We start from the raw sequence: 17,553 nt of genomic DNA on the forward strand, positions 1-17,553 counted from the left end.
TAAGGACTGGTTTGGTGTTGGTTCTGTCGTACTGTACAGTGGGATGCAAGTATCAGTGGTGTCTATCTACATCCACCTCCTTGGATTGTAGGAAGTTGGCAATTTGTTGCTTTGTTGAAGGATTTCATCTCGTTCTCCTCTGTTTTGGACTGCCCTGACTTTTGACGTGGGTGTAATTCCGAGCCTGTGAGGATCACATTTCTGCGTTCTGATCCATCTCATTAATTATATTTTTCATTTTCTCAGTGATTTTCCTTTGCTTTTCTCTTGCTCAATAGTGGTGTGCAAGGCAGCATTATCTTCCAATAGTGCCTTGACATCATCCTGTAGAACCTTGCTATCATTGCATAATGCTCTATTTTCTTCCATAGGATTTTTAACCTCGAGAGCAGCACGCAAGGCAGCATTATCTTCCAATAGTGCCTTGACATCATCCTGTACAGCCTTGCTGTCATTGTATAATGCTGTGTTCTTCCATAGGGTTTTTAACTTCCTTAAGAGCAGCAGAGCATTGCGTAGTGCTATCTTCCTCCGTGGGGTTTTCATCCTCAAGAGCGGCACGCAAGGCAGCATTATCATCGTGTAGTACCGTGATATCTCGTACTGCCTTGGTATCCTTGCGCAGTGCTCTATTTTACTGAAGATTTATGACTTCATCATGGATCTCCGGGAAGCTGTTCTTGAGGCTGTTGTTCTGTGATTGTACATTTCCAATCTGTAAACATGTCTCTTAGATCTAGCCTTATTTGTGCTACAGTTTGAAAGTGTAGCATTGTCATCTCCTCCCTCAAGGCTTGAAACAACTTCCAGTGTTTGTCATCTAGAAGTAAACATGACGTTGAACCCAGATTTACATTCTTCAAGGCACCCTCTAATGTCAAATCCATCTTATCCGTCAGCCAGAATGGCGCTGTTTCTGATTTTGGACCTGGGTTTGCAGGACTGGCATTATTTTCTTCTGCTTTTTGTTTCGCATTGTTGCTAGGCAACCACATTTAAGGGGTATTCCGCGAAGCGAGTTTAGTGGGAACTACCATTTAACTTTGGGGAATTTCAGTTTTGTTGAGTTCCATCTTGAGCACAAAGCCTGGGTTGATTGAGCCATTTTCGCAGAATACCTGCTTAGCCAGTTAGCTTGGCTTGCTAGCAGCTGGCAGCACTTGTAACTTATTTCAAAGAATCTGTACCTCTGGCCTGTGCAAGTTCAAGTTGAGGGTGGCGGCAATCTGTTCTGATCTTGTGTTCCCGAAGCGTAGTCAGGAAAGCACCAAAATAGTTAAAAACTCTACGATTGACAGCAGACTCTTGCCATGTATGTCGTTTGCAGTCAACAAAAAACATTGCTGGAAGAATAATCTGTCCAAGCAACCAGCACCAAAGTGGGACAATACTTGAAGAGGAAATCAATGTGGAATCATCATACAATCTTTTAATATAGGAAATCAGTGAATGATGCTTTGAATATGAGGAATTACTGGCATTGTGAAGCATATTCAAAAAGAAGTGTAAGCAGTTTATTACATGTAAGTAGTATTGCTAGCATTACATGAACACGTGGACAACAGTATCACACAAATGGTCATTATAAAGACATTCAGTGCTGACACGTTTAGACTTGCTGTGTTTCTTCTATTCTAGTATGGAATGAATTTCAGCAACTTGAATAAGCCTGTTAAAATGTAACCAAAAAAAAAAGGGAATGAGCATCAAAGGGAGGTTACTTAAAAAGACAGTGCCTGTTTTCACATCCTTGAGGACACTTAAGACTGTTCCAATACAGATGCTGCGACAACTGCCTGCATATCCTTCATAAACTAAAGTGTCTGTTTATTTACAACAGCTACAATGTTGTTGGTCCCACACAGGGAAGGCAACAAAAAAAAAAGTAAGCAAGCTCTACTAATATGATCAATACAATAGAGTCAAAATCTTGGGAGTATTACAATCACAATGGTAATGTTGGCTTGTGTACAATCTTCTGTTAACATGCTGTGTTCACTTACCATCTTTGGTACAGCATTTGCCTCAGCTGAGGTCCACAAAACTGGCAATTATGTGAGCATGTGAAGCTGATTTGTTGTCTATTGAAAACTGACACGGTCCCACAAATTAATAAAGTATAAAAAATTATAAGCAACCACATAGTGGGACCAACTCATGTCGGCTTGGTTAAATTCAGCAGTCTTTTGAACATCGAGTAAAGTAACTCAGAAATAACCTCTTTACCTGAGAAAATCACAGGAGCCACACAGTTCAAGCTGGGACATGGCTCACCCTGCTACACCCCACAAACCATTCTACCTACCTACCTACCTACCTACCTACCTATATTCCTCCCTCAGCTCACTACCACTCAAAGTTTGTTGGGGTTCACCCATTTGTAAGTGCCTTCATAGCGGAATCCAACTCTCTTTACAAGGTCATCTGCTTCTGCTGGGCCTCGACTAGAAGAAGAAGAAGAAGAAGAAGAAGAAAAGAAGGCTGTCTACAGGTGGATTCCAATAAAAGGACAAACAGTGGCTTACCTTCCATATTTGTAAGGAATAGGTTTTGGCTTCTCTCTGTCTATTTGGTGAAGGAGAGGTGTGAAGATCCTCCAGGCCTCTTTTAGTTCGTCACTGTAGAGACCATTTTTACTATTAAAAAGGTGAACATTCAGAGTACTGAAGATGTAGCCATGGCGCCATCTTGGGGTAAAATATATTAATTCCCATGTCTGCACAACAGTTTAATCAATATAATTTGTTTATTTTGGTTACTTATTTCTTCATTTTTATTATTATTATTATTAGATAGATACTTTATTACACTCCAAGAGAAATTCACTTTTCCAGCAGCTCTGCAAAAATATCATATTGAACTGAATTGCTTAATCACAAAATAAAACAACCAAGGCAAGACATGAGAGATAAGAAAAATAAAAGAGAATAACAATGAATAAATAAAAACAGAAGAGATCACATCTAATTTGTAGTGCAATAATATATACATAATACAACTAATATATAACTATTACTGTTATGATTATTCGGTTATGATGTATTTATTCATCTTGCATCAGTTAACATTCATTCTTTTATTTGTTTTATAGAATCATAGGATGGCTTGTATGGTATGTTCAATGGACAACGGACAGGACAATCATAAGGCTTTAATGATGTGGACTAAGTATGGGACTTGTACGGACAATGCTGCAATGGACTAAAGGCTATGTTGCTTCAGCTGTGAATTAAGGACAATGATGTGATGGCCTTGGGTGGAGGGTGGGGTACAAGGATGTTGTGATTGAAGATTTGATGCACTATAAAATAAATGTTAATAAAATGTTAATTGCAAAAAAATAAAAAATACAGACCTGCGTACAAAGTGCATCTGACTCCCACAGAAAACATCCAAAATGAGACGTTCATAAGCGTCTGGAAGCTTCACATCCTGAAAATGAAAGATTATGTTTTGAGGGATAGAAAGTTTTTTTTTAAATCTACACTGCACAATTGCCTTTCGTCTGCAAAGTAGTTGGTGATAATGTACAATGAAATGAGTCAACACGTGCCTTATATCTGCTCTTGTAGGTGAGGTCCAGCTCAGTTTCCTCAGGGCAGAAGTACACACCAGGTTTCTTGCTCATCATCTTAGCATAGACGGCTTCATTGGGTTGTACACGAACCACCAGCTCATTACGGTGACACTGATTTCCAAAAATGTCCCCCGGGACATCTGTGAATTGCAGCCGCACCTCAGCCTTCCTCTCATTTAGAGCTTTTCCACAGCGAAGGACAAAAGGAACGCCTAGGGGGAAAACGATTTGTTCGCTCTTAAATCAGAAAATGTGGGGGGGGGGGTTTTGTGGATGTTTAATGAAGGGCAACACAACTTTACCATCCCAGCGCTCATTGTGCACATAGAGCACAGCTGTAGCAAATGTAGACTGAGTGGATCCTTTAGGAACCGTAGCGTCATCAAGATAACCCAATTTGGCATCGCCTTCGCCCTCTGGGTCTCCCACATACTGACCCAGCACCACATCTGACATTAACACTGGATTGATGCATTTCAACACTTTGACCTTCAAAAGTAGAAAGAGATTGAAATATATTGTATTTTTTAAACTAGAGCTAAAACAGTGATATTCTGCCAATTGCACCTTTTCGTCCCTGACATCATCAGAGCTGGTGGAGGCTGGTTTCTCCATGGCAACCAGACACAGCAACTGGAGCAGGTGGTTCTGCATGACATCTCTAATGAGGACAAAGAGAACAGACATTCACAGAAAAGAAACTGTGACGCCTACCATCTAACAAGGGATCATGTTAATTATGAGAACTGATCAAGTAAATCATCAGCACACACACCAGCACATCAATGAATGGTCAACAGCAATGTTCCTCCTAATTTCCAATCCAAGTATCTGAGCATACACACAAACGACTTGAGCGTTCCTTGGACCTCTGTGAGTACCATCAGATGTGCACACTGTAGTATCACACCTGTCCAAAGCCCGAGAAACCTGAGAACTTCCATTCTGTCATATTTTGTCTTTGACTGGTTTCAAACAGACGGCAAGGAGGATTCCACAATGTGCTGTATCTTTCTTGATTCTCAACCTCAGACAAAACAAGACATGGTCTCATACAATTAACCATCTGAAACTTGTATTATATTGTTTGTATTCATACTGTTAATTAGGTGTACTTTAATGTCCTAATCTGACTTTCACTTTCTGTTTTAAAAGCAGCCTGTTGTGGCACTATTTCATCCTGGAAATTTACTTGACATTGATGCCATATTTGTTGTTCCGTTCCTTTCAGCAACACAAACTGGGCGTAACACTTCGTGTATCCGGTATGTTCGGCCATCAAAATAAAAGCATGGGAGCAAAACATGCACAGTTACGCCGCACATTCAGCCCACACTTTTCACTCCGAAAACTGGCTTGCCAATTTGCAGCATGTTTTTTTTTTAGAGAAGCCCTTTCTCATTTGAAAAATAAATATTTTCACCCTGTTTCACCTCTTGTTCTACTGTTTGTACATACTCCGACAGTCAGTCCATCTTAACAGAACCACTTTTTTTTTTTTTTTTTTTTTTAACTTTGGTTTAGTGAGTGGATGTTGCACTGCCCGTTCGTTTCGCCATAATATGGGGTTAGCAAGCAGCATTTAGCTCTCTTAACTCCGCTGCAGCATTAACTGTACGCTAACCTGCAAAACAGCAGCATGTGCTACATATCGCGCTGTTAATTAATTGATTGGCGGCGTAAGTAAACACATACCAGTGTTTGTCGTTGTGTTATATGTTGTTACCGCTTGTTGTCACCTGTCACTCACAGAGTTGTATTGCAAACTGGTACAGAATAAATTATGTGTTTATTTCATTTACAGTTCAGGTTGGAATGTACGTATTTTGGGCTCTGCATGGATTTTCTGTGCGCTGAGAACGCGAGAGCAGTGTGCGATTGCGCACGCGCACAGTTTAGAGGGAACATTGACCAACAGAATAAGCAAAAAAAGTCTGATTGCAGAGCAAAAACAAATTCTTCCATTTTTGCCTCTCACCGGATGATTCCGAAGTCATCAAAGTATCCTCCTCTTCCCTGAGTGCCAAATGGTTCTTTAAATGTGAGGACCACACACGCCACACTGTCCCTGTTCCAGATTGGTCCAAAGATGCGGTTTCCAAACCTGCAATGGACATCACATGAGTTTACAGAAGCATGAAACACAAAAGCACAGCTGTTCATGACAACAAGCATCTTTGTTGAATGGCCTCTTGGGTGTGCAGTATAACATGGAGAGGGAATGCCAGTGAAAGAGAAGTATTTCATTTATCTTGTTCCGTGTTCAGGATTACAAGTGAACTGGAGCCTATCCCAGCTAACTTTTGGCAAGAGGCCTCTCACCCAAAACTGTATTTTTATACTCGTACTTATTATATATTGTCAGCATTCATTTAGTTTGATAACTGTCAAAACCAAATTTTATCTTTTTTATATGAACACAAATGGTTTACTGCAACTTCCTGACTACAGTTTTTTTATTTATCAAAAAAAATCAAGAAAACATTTGAGAACTTTTACCTGAGCACCATAAGGTTCTGCACCATTTCTTTGCCAAGGTAGTGATCAATACGATAGATCTGGTCTTCAGTGAAGAGGGAAGAGAGGTGAGCAGACAGCTCCTCAGAGCTCTGAAGGTCTCGCCCAAATGGCTTCTCTACAATCACTCTGGTCCAGCCTCTACAAAGAACAGATGGAGCATTATTACACCATGCTATACATGCATCAAACATACACAGCACAATATGAAAGTAGCCAGTCCGTCTCCTTGTTTACAAACATTCAGTCATACACCAACACACTGCAAGAGCTGAGGAACAAAGTGTGGACTGACTTTTCACTCATGCACCGGTGCTTTATGTTCTTGGTAACACTGTGGTAGACCGTGGGTGGCAGGGCCAGGTAGAAGAGACGATTTGCCTCAGATCCTCCAGGCAGAGTCAGAATGTGTTTATTGAGGTTGGAGAAGGAGTCTTCATCTGCATATTTTCCACTTATGTACGAGTTCCTGCTGAAGAAGACTGACAACCGATCTGCTTCATTGTCTGCCACCTAAACATAAGCAAGTGAAATTACAACAGAAAAATGACAACACTACCAAAAAGGTACACTGTTTATTTTCTGGCTCTTAAATACCTTGAGATATGGCATGCAGGAAGTTCGAATAGCATCAACAGTCAGGTCAGAGCGAGCAAAGCCAATAAAAAAGGTCTTCTCTGGGAGGAGGCCGTCTCTAAACAGCCACCTGGAAGAGAAATCAAAAGCTCTAGACCCACGCACTGTGAAAACCTGTCAATGTATATGCGTGTCAGGAGGAGAGAGTGGGGATTCCCCCGAAAATGAGGCTTTATTGCTGTATGTTGTCAAATTAATATGCAGACCTTAATCATAGTGACTGCAAGTGGACAAAAGTGAAGCACAAGTTCAACTCATTGAAACGGAAGGATCCTAACATCCAGCTGAAATAAAAGATGTAGGACGAATACTTGCCCATTTATCAGTGCTCATGTAAAACTTTCATCAAAATTTGACCATGCAAAATACACATTTTTAAACCACAATTACTTACTTTCTATAAAATGAATTACCTATTTAATCATGATCGATATTTCAAGTTAGTGACGATGTTTTTAAAGTGTGCAGAAGTAGAGGGTACATGGCTTCAAGTCAAATGTCTGGAGGTGTACGTGACAGTAAGAAGTTTTGGAACCACTGCTCTAGAGGTCCATGCTGGAACCGTGGTAGTAGTAGATGCAATTTGACTGGAGTGAGGAACTTTCACGGTTTAGAGGTTTACTTACCACAGAGTTGGGTAGATTTTCTTCTTGGCCAGATCTCCCTACAGGCCCAGACACACAAACACAAGTAGCATTTAAAATGCAGGACAGGTTCTGTGTAACATGATTAACGTCACCCTGCCATGTCATTGTGCAGGCGCATGTGATTACTTCTCACATGAAAAAGATGTGAAATGGAGCAGATCCTCTTGCACACCGTGTACAGTATGGATCACAGTTTAAACAACTTCCAGAAATGTTTTTTTTACACAACAGAGAAACTGACGAAATGGGTAAAATGATGTGACACAGGAACGTAGCGATGACCCAAAGGTGCCATTTCTTCTTCTTTTTTTTTTTTTTTTTTTTTTTAAACCTATCTCATATATAACAATTATAAACAGCATGTTATAAGTTCTCACAAGCACAAGTATAACAAACCAGATCATTAGGTACCTTGTTCAATTAGATATCCAATGTTTAATGTGTATTAAATATTCTGCCATTAAAAATATATAATTATTGGTTTTGAGTCAATCATCACTTTTAGTGTATGGCACCTATTTTAACATTTGGTGAGTTCTTCATGCATGACAAGTCATTTCTGGCATATTAGCAATAAACAAGCCAGACATTCAGATCAAGTTATATATTACCAAACCTTATCTTTTCGTGTTTCTTGTTGACATAACTAAATGAAAAAAATAATTGTACCGGCTTGTGTACATTATCTCACAGCGTATACTGTATAAGACACGTTCGTTCTCCGAACCTGCTGATTGAAGACCTGACAAGGGTGTCAAAATTTAAAGTCGAGGTGCACTCAGAACTTGTTTATTTTTTGCATCTTATAAAACGTGTAAAAAGGTAACTGTACAATGTTAAGTTCATGAAAAAGGGTGGCGCTCACAAAACATTAATGTCGGTGGTAACAATATTGATGATTGGGCACCACATCATTTTTTTTTTAAGATATCTATGCCTAATTAACGTTTTATTCATGTGGAGTAATTACATATCAATACATAATTAACTTAAAGTTTTATTCAAATGGAGTAATTTGGCCCAGTAACTATAGTCTCGCTTCTTGCTTTGCAGCTGGTGTATGTTAGAAGCTAAACAGTAGGCATTCAAGGTGCCGCTTCCCACACTAATCAATGCATGTGATGGCGGAGGACACAAAAGGTAACGATAATTATTGGATTTCCAAAATTCCTGTACTTTATCAATTGTCTGTGGAGCAGAAATAGTGTGCGGATTTTGCAAACAGCAACAATAAAACTATGATATTCACGTCAGGTTTTTGTGTCTCCCACCCCCCCATAACCAGGATTAAATCATCAATCAAGGAAAAAAAAAAACATGATCTAAAATTCATTTTATCATCACTATACTGTACCTCAATAATGTAACAAATACAACCATGGAATTTCCATTTCACCTACGACTAACTATTTCAAAATATACATAGAAAAGAAGATCCTTGTAAAGATTTCTGCAGGTTCAGAGACTGTCATACCGTGTATATACGTATACACACTATACATCAGCAAACAAGCTCAACTCGTGTAACAGCACACAGTTGAGTCCTTTCCTTTATTTCAACCTGAAAGGAAATGCTGACAGCCAATGACATAGCAACAACAGAATCACCTCACCCTAGAGCAAACAGAGCAAGACAAAAAAAACTGTACTGGCAGCAGCTAGAAATACATGCATGCTTGTGTGGAAACAGTGAAATGGAAATTGCTCTCATGACATCTGTAGGATGTTTTCTTACTTAAGTGTGCATTAGTGTCAAATACACTCATTCGTTCAAAAGTTTGATTGTTATGGCTATCAAACTTGCAAAGATACAGCATCAGAATGGAGATTCCTCTTAATGCCAGCAGGTGGCAGTAGTACGCATTTTAATTCAAACAAGAGGAAAACTTGAAACTTGGAAACTAGATATCACTTTTACCAACAACCATTGTGATTTGTGGCGGAATAAAGCTACTTTTGACAAATTGTGGGGGAAAAAAACGACTTCTAGGAGTGGTATGACAGCAAAACATGTCTGAGGCTGCTTCTTGCACTGCTATTTCTTCTCTTCACTGCCTCAAAGCAGCAAAAAAAAAAAAATCAGTTTAACAGCCTCTGTTAGCTCCACACGGAACTTTTTAAGGCACTGAAAATGGTAACCACGAGGAACCTTGAGGTGTTGCTTTTGAAACCTTGGATGACTGAGCAGTACTTGTTTGCAGAAGGTTGGTGAAATCACTTTCAACATTTCCTCAAATCAGGTCATGTGCAATTACTGCACAATTTTTGAATGGCGACAGCATATCGTGGTGAAAATAATTGATATGAGCGAGAGACAAGGCTGATGGAGCAGGTTTCACACGCTCTTGGCACAAAGTCAAACATCTCCATAAATTCTACCGACATCACCTACTGTACCATGCCAAATGTTTGTTTCAATTAAGAGTTAATAAATCTAATATGTCATCTGGGAAAGAGCCAGTCAGACTCTACCACATGTTTATTAGAAGTACGGTGTTCATAAGGAGGGAGGCTCTCTTTGTTACAAAAGTATTTAAATAAAATAATGATCATAATAAGCATTATGATCATTATATACAGCTTTACTTCACTATTATTATATTGTACAGCATAGCTGAAGCAACATAGCCCATTGTCCATTATACGGTAGATTCCCACTATGTTCCAAGACCACCCACAAATAGTGAAAAGCCACAAGTAATTGAGACGCCCATAAAAATGCCTATTTTTTAAACTCTAACAAAGCCTGGGTTATGCTGCTGCATCGAGCCGCCACCGTATGCTCGCTCCTCCCCCTCCAAGCCCCCCTGCTTGCTTGACGTTGACGTCCTCCTCCAATTTCGGATCAACATTTGCAATAAAAGGGACTGTTGTAATTATTCGATTAGATTCAGCTCCAACAACCTCCCTCATTGTTCGCTCACAGTGAAGGAAGCTAACAAGATGAATTCATAGAAGATTAATCCAGGTTTAAGCCTTAAAATATGCCTCGCACACTTACTGTGTATACTTTTTAAAATGGAAAATGTACAGGGACTCACTACTAATGAATGATAATGAAAGATGATCGATAAAACGGATGGAATTGGAATCACAGTGTAGCCTTACGCCTGGTCATCAGGCTAGCGCTACAACCGTGCTTGTTGTGGGGTCAATGCTGAACTGTGAATATGCGAGGATCCACTGTAAATTGGGTTTTTAAAGCTACCTCAAGTTATTTTTTCACAACAAACATAAGAACAAGTCCAATGCGCTACAGCATTTATGTTGCTCTCACAAAAGGACCACGGTTGAAGCATATTTTTACCAAATTTGAACAATATTGGTAATATTGGTAATTGTGATCATTTGTGGTCACAATAATCATGATCATAATCATAATCGTTAAATGAAATATGCATACTGTTTTATCTCTATTTTAGGGCAAACGCACAAGCGAACGATGTATGTGGACATTAACTGTGGCATGCATCTTTTAAAGCAAAGGCCATTATTTCAGAAAACATAGGACATAGTGCTACCTTCACAAGTAGCCATTGTGTGGATAAGAGTGAAAAGATCCTTCGCACTGAGATTCTCTTATTCTCATGCTCTTACTTTAATGGAGATTATTTTGATAAAACTGCTGTTGTGATAGATGACATCTATGCTAATCTCTTTGTGGGCTGCCGCCTCTTCACAGTTCTGCAGCCAATGAATATGTAAATGACTTTGATTGAACCCCCCCCATTTGTTGAGGTGTCACAATGGTGTCAGTGTAAAGATGCTTAAACTTAATAAGTCCGCTCCGCAGTTCTTACCGAAGCCCCCATGATGATAAATATATGAGCGTCGGAGTGTCGGAACTCTTGATCATCATGCAGCTCCTTTCTCAGTTCCCCGAACACCTCTGAGCGTGACAGGGGAATGGTACTCATTTTCTCTGAAAGAAAGAAAAAATTAATCAAACAAAGCCATATATAAATCAAAACATTGTTGCACCACCTAATAAAGCAAACACAAGGACAACAAACATAGCAACACAGTCAAACAGGAGTTTGCTAGGGTCATGAACGATTAACCGATGCAACCGGATATCAGGATCTTTGACAAGCGAACGATTCGGCTGCGCCGGTAGCAGCATCCTGCAACGATAAGAATCAGCCGTAATTCATGATGAGAAGCAAACAGTTGACCAAGTGTCTTTTAAACAATCCGAGAGCCTGGGCTGCCGGCTAAAGGATTGCAGAGCATGCTACATAGCTTGCCATGACTGAAGACAAGAATGGATGTACAGTAAGTAGTAGCAGTTGCGCTAGCTATTAACCGTGAAAAATTTTCAACACATCAAGAACAACAACAAAAAGTTTGGAACATCTTTGGATTTTACAAGGAGGAAGCAAAACTTGACTAGCCAGACCACAGAGGCGAGTATGGTAACTCTTTTGCTTTGTACGGTAACTTGTTTACTTTGAAATGTTGCACCTTTGTTACCTGGAGTGTTGAAAACACTATGCTCAGTCCGAAATGTTGCACACTTACTGTTGTTATGACATTTAGTATGGGATTGTTTACTTTTCAAAGCTAATACAGCGTTTTCATTGCATTACACTATTTACTTATCTGTGCATGGGCACATTTATACCACTTTTGAAGAGATGTGTCATTATTTAAGGGGAATTGTACTATTTCTTTATTTTGTATTATTGATTGGACTGAAGGTTAAGACTTCTGTTTTTTCATTGCCATGCTTTATATAGATAAATGAATGTTTAATGTCATTGCAAACAGTATACAATGAATCTTAGTTTGGTGGCTCCACTTCCATTTCTAGCCACGTTAAGACATGTTAAAACTTAAATGTTCCAAATGTAACAGCTATAAAAACATTGATATAAAATATAGAATGTAATATGCTGATCCCATCAAACAAAAAGACGTTCATTCAGCAAGTCTTTCTTTTTGGTCTGTGTCTAACACTAAATACATTTGACATGTTATTCTGTTTATTTTTGACAGTGCCTTACAACATGCTTGGGGACATGATGTGCTCTTTTACACATATGGAAATACTGTAATTGGCATCTTTATTTAACAAACATTCACCATAGAATCAAATCGTATCATTTGTTCACTGTATCAAATTGTATCGAATTGCTCCGTTTTGAAAATATATCGTTTTTTTTGTTTTGTTTTGTTTTTAAATCGTATAGTAACCTATGTTTCTAGATTCAAATGGAATCATCCATGACAAAGAGGTTTATATCCCTAGAATTTGCCAACACCAACAGTCTGCAAATACATTTAATCAATGTAGGACGAGAAAATAAGTACGCTTTTTAAAATACCTTGAAACATAAACTTTCCAATACAAGTTTTGTTTTAAAGAAACAAATAATGCAGATGCCGCTCATGTTCACCTTGTGTTTGTGATGACATTTAGTTGTGAAAGCTGGTGAAGGTTTCTTCTAAATGGAACCATTACAGTGGATCCCCGCACATTAACAATTCAGCATTCATCCATCCATCTTCTATGACGCTTATCCTCTCTAGGGTCGCGAGTGTGCTGGAGCCTATCCCAACTGACTTCGGACAAGAGGTGGGGTACACCCTGGACTGGTACACCCTGCCAGCCAATCGCAGGGCACATGTAGACAAACAACCATTCACTTTCATACTTATGGACAATGTAGAGTCCTGCCCAATGGAGATTCGAACAATGTAGAGTCCTGCCCAATGGAGATTCGAACAATGTAGAGTCCTGCCCAATGGAGATTCGAACCCAGATGTTGCCGATCTCCTGACTGTGCGGCTAACATGCTAACCACTAGGCCACAGTGCAGCCCTCAATTCAATTTGGTACAATTTTTTTTCTGTGAAAATTGACTGTTTTATTTCCACAAAAAACACATCTCATTCATCATAAGTCCGTAATAATTTATTAACACAAGTAAAATGCACAACATATATGTCAAGCGTTGCGATTTCGCTCTTGTTTGGCGGTCCTTGAAAAGACCACAGTTGCTGTGAGACACAAAAGTAAAACTTACATAATCTGGGCTCAAAACTTGCAGTGAGGTGAACACAAGTTAATATATGACCGTAAACTAGCCGAGACGACCCGCGGCCTACACCGCAGGGAAGACTCGTACCACCGCTGGCAGCTTCAGAGTGAGGTGAGGAGGCCCCACAACAGATGGAAGATCGTTTGTCACGCTACCCTGTGAATCCGATTCACCTGTTATATCGATTATCATTCATTAGTGGTGACTACCTATAAATTGTATCATTTACAATGTGTTTCATAAGTGTGAGGCATATTTAGGGCTTGGATTGTGCATTTAGCATGAAGTATATGGTTTACAATAAATTTAATTATAGAAATGATATTATTTTGATATTAATGTTGAGTGGGTAATGTACATTGTCTCCCCAACCTTTTTTGTCTTGCGTACCCCCAGAGCCTTTTTTGTCACACCACGAGTACCCCCTCACTCATACGTGTTGATAATTCTCCAAAAGTAGAGTGTAACATAGCTGTTATGATTTTGGCGCAGCTGTGCCGCAGGTAATTGTCTCCCTGGGGAAACTAGTTGTAGCGCACACGTTCCATTTTATTGTCTGGCTTAATATGAAATGACTGAGAATATTTACTTATCATCTTGGAAATTAAATGTTCCCACGTACCCCTGCAATTTGCTCACGTACCAATAAGGGTACGGGTACCCCTGGTTGGGAATCACAACATTGATATAGTAAATTATTATATTGCTTCATAAATATATCAGACAAGTTGTCCAGCTTCCTCTCACATCCCAAAAATGTGTATGTTGGGTTAATTGGAGACCTGGACTTAATTGGACTAATTGTCCATAGGTGTGAATGTGAGTGTGCATGGTTGTTTGTTTGTTTATATGTGCCCTGTGATTGGCTGGTGTACAGTCCAGAGTTTACGCCCCCTCTCACCCAAAGTCAGCTGGGATAGGCTCCAGCTCATCCATGACCCTAATGAGTACAAGCCTATAGAAAATGGACATATGCCAAAGAATGTATAATCAAAATTACTTCCTTGTACTTTTACCACTCAAAGAAGAGTCTGGCAAAGACTATGTAAGAAAGTGAACAATGATTTGCTTGTTGCCAACCAGGAAGTTGCGATTATTACTTCAGGTCTTTCAGCACATTGCATCTCTGTAGCATAGGGTGGGGTTACATGCAATAAACGGTCATTTCAATTCATTATAGAATTAACATTACAAACAACACGGAATAACGTGTAGATTTGGGGTCAGATGGTCACTACAGCTCACAGAAATAGCCCGAGACAAACATGTATAATTATATTAAGACAAATCCTCCACCAAATCCCCTATTTAGCAGGGCTCAACCGTTCCGCTGTACACCTTGATAGACAACCCAACTTCACATGATTGGTCAAATGGCAAAAGATAGCTTCTAAACTCCAGAATAAAACAAATACTGTAGTTTGTGCAACTAAAAACATCTGTGTGATATTCTGCAGCGGACTGTGAGGTGGACTAACAACTAAAAGCGTCCTGTCATCAGTGCTTAGCTTCACGTGGTGTTATGACAACACAAGCTGCCTCTTCCGAGCTAGCAAACAGCACCTAGCTAACCACAAGCTAATTCAAGTTAAACGGTGAAACATTCTACTTACTTTCCCGTCAACGAGCAGACAAACCAGCTGTTAATCCCTGACAAACAAGCACGACAACAAGACACTTTGTATGTGAAAACGGAGGGTACACGCCACCAAGCAGGGGCGGTGCGAGCTCAGGGTCGATACTTCCCTATTCAAGTGACACGGCAGAATTGTGAGATTTTATTGGTTTGGAGAGAAACTCACCAGCGCTCGCTCGAGTTCCCATCGCTGCCTGGTGACGTCACGGCTTCGCTAGTGGGCGGAGCTACACTGTACGGATGCGTTTACGTTCTCTTAAATACGCACACGTGAACGCGCACTTGCTTGTGTACAACATGATAAGTGGGCAGGTAGGTAAAGGTACTGTCTGCCTTGGTTAGGTACTGCATGGGGGGCGATAACATTTGAATGTGCGCTAAGCATTAAAATCCCGCCCTTTTCCTGCTCTGCTGCTGCAAGCCACGCCCCACGTAACACACACGCACGCGCAATAATTATGTGTGTTGTCGCTAATGATTTGTTTTGAATTTCCCTAGAAGGAAAATTCAAGAAAAGCTTCGGATTAAACTGTGTGGAGAAAATATAGAAGAGGTAGATAGTTTTAACATTTTGAAATATGTAAAATCAGATCTGTGAGTAATTATTTCTGATAAAGCACAACTTGAACTTTAATTTCATACCTCATTCACTTACCTCTACTCCAAATATTGAAAGTTAGAGCAGATTTTATACCTGAAAATAGTGCCTTTGGTCCTCATTGCTTTAACATTGAGTCAAGACAAAAGCTGTGATCGACCCTCAGACAAGCGTACTACAAAATATTATAATAACTTAGGTTGTGAAAATCTATTTTAAAAATCAACAGCGTAGTTATTAAAATTTTTTTGATAATCAAAAAGTCCAGGGAAGAAAATCGAGTGTCTTTCATGTATATACCTCACGCTGCAGTGCAGCAGCACGCTGTGTATTCGTTTCATAAATGTTATATTATAAAATCCAGAGATATGTAGGAGTAAGAAGGGAAACTAGTAGAAATAAGAAAGAGGAAGCTATTATTACGAGAATGAGGTTTGGGTATACTATATCTAAATAGTTGACTAAACTGATGGAAAAACAGTACAGGCTTGTGTGACAATTGTAATAAAATGGAAAACATAGAGCATGTATTAATTCATTTTAGTAAATATAATAATGAAAGAGAAAAAATGTAGAAGAAATCGGAGAAAGAGAATATTAGGATTTACCTGTTGTTTGTTTTTATTATTAGTATTATTTTTTTGGTGGGGGAGGTCGATCCACACTCCGTACCAGAAGGTGGCGGTAAATGACATCAGAAGTTGCTTGCCAACCGGCAATAAAAAAACAAGATGATGAAGAAGAAGAATAGCATTTGTCTAGCTGCTACATTAGCTAACATGTACATGTACTGTATATATACCTGCATATTGTATGTACAGGCTATCATCACCCCACAATAACTCATAAATTGTCAGCTGCTTCTCTGGCTTGGCTGACTGCACCCTAACAGAGCAAATGAATGTTAATATGTTGATATGGGAGTATATTTCTAGTGCATGAAAGACCGCTGAGAATGTAGGTAGTTTCTCCCCCCAAAAGGTTCAGTGAGCAACCAAACTGGGTTGAAAAATAATAAATGAATGGATATTTTTATACTTATGAGAAAAAACGAAAAAAGTAGCAAAAAATGTTTTTTTTTAAATACAGACTCACTCATAGTGGTCATTTTTGCCCCTAAATAGGCCAATATGATAGTAAAACTGTACCATGGGCGAACTAGAATCTCCTTTAGAGAAAATGATTATATTTGTCTGCTAATAGGATTTCCCAAAATCTACTGCGCAGATTTTCGTAGAACTTTTGATGCATAGTTTAAGGAATTCTCGGTAAATTTGTGCCATTCTGGACGAGAAGTTGCGTTGGAAATCACATGTACAGTACACAAAGGTAAAAACATCAAAAATAATTGCATTGTTACATAAAGTAAAGGATTCACTGGATTACAAAGCAATGTATATTTTGCATAACACCATGATTGTTCCATATCTGACCTATTGCATTGAAGTATGGGGAAACGCTTGCAAAAGATATACTCAGTCAATTTTTATTTTGCAAAAAAGAGCAATAACAATAATCAGTAGAAAACAATACAGAGAGCCAACAAATCCATTATTTCTTCAGTTTAACTATTGAAATTTCAAATCGTCGTCGTCGTTAGACTCTTCTAAAAGAGGTAGTGTTCTGTGGGTGGTGTGGAATTTAGCAGGCCTATTAACTCTTCATAAACTTTAATCACACGCTCTGTCCGGGTTGTATAATTTTGCTTTCCATTTAGCTTTATCTCCCCAGCGTCTAACTCTTCCTCTGTTGGTCCCATTAGCTCTAACGCTGCCTCTGTTGATCCCATTAGCAGTGTCACAGCGCCCTCTACTGGTCAAGCATGTACAGTAGCAGTATAAATACTGATTGAGCGACTACAAGGCAAAATAAAATAAAATATAGACCAGTCGGCTTGT

General features: G+C 39.2%; 1 protein-coding gene across 1 annotated transcript; it reads right to left on the bottom strand.

The window, feature by feature from the left end:
• Nucleotides 1-2,148: 2,148 nt before the first annotated feature.
• On the bottom strand, nt 2,149-15,379 carry g6pd (glucose-6-phosphate dehydrogenase). Its single transcript, XM_054780608.1, has 13 exons — nt 15,224-15,379; nt 11,178-11,299; nt 7,357-7,394; nt 6,692-6,800; nt 6,390-6,607; nt 6,077-6,235; nt 5,556-5,681; nt 4,145-4,238; nt 3,880-4,066; nt 3,554-3,789; nt 3,356-3,432; nt 2,526-2,618; nt 2,149-2,444 (listed from the first exon to the last, which is right to left on the bottom strand). Exons 1-13 carry the CDS (start codon nt 15,243-15,245, stop codon nt 2,354-2,356), a joined length of 1,572 nt encoding a protein of 523 aa, XP_054636583.1. The 5' UTR covers nt 15,246-15,379; the 3' UTR covers nt 2,149-2,353.
• Between the last annotated feature and the right edge of the window lie 2,174 nt (nt 15,380-17,553).

This window comes from Dunckerocampus dactyliophorus, chromosome 1 (genome assembly GCF_027744805.1).
Source record: "Dunckerocampus dactyliophorus isolate RoL2022-P2 chromosome 1, RoL_Ddac_1.1, whole genome shotgun sequence".
Classification (NCBI taxonomy): domain Eukaryota; kingdom Metazoa; phylum Chordata; class Actinopteri; order Syngnathiformes; family Syngnathidae; genus Dunckerocampus; species Dunckerocampus dactyliophorus.

Excerpts from the sequence above, each read along its gene's own strand:
- g6pd (XM_054780608.1), bottom strand. The coding sequence starts at position 15,245 with ATGGGAACTCGAGCGAGCGCTG. Across the intron at positions 6,608-6,691 it reads CCTGCATGCCATATCTCAAG|GTGGCAGACAATGAAGCAGA; the intron begins GTATTTAAGAGC and ends GCTTATGTTTAG. Across the intron at positions 4,067-4,144 it reads ATGATGTCAGGGACGAAAAG|GTCAAAGTGTTGAAATGCAT; the intron begins GTGCAATTGGCA and ends CTACTTTTGAAG.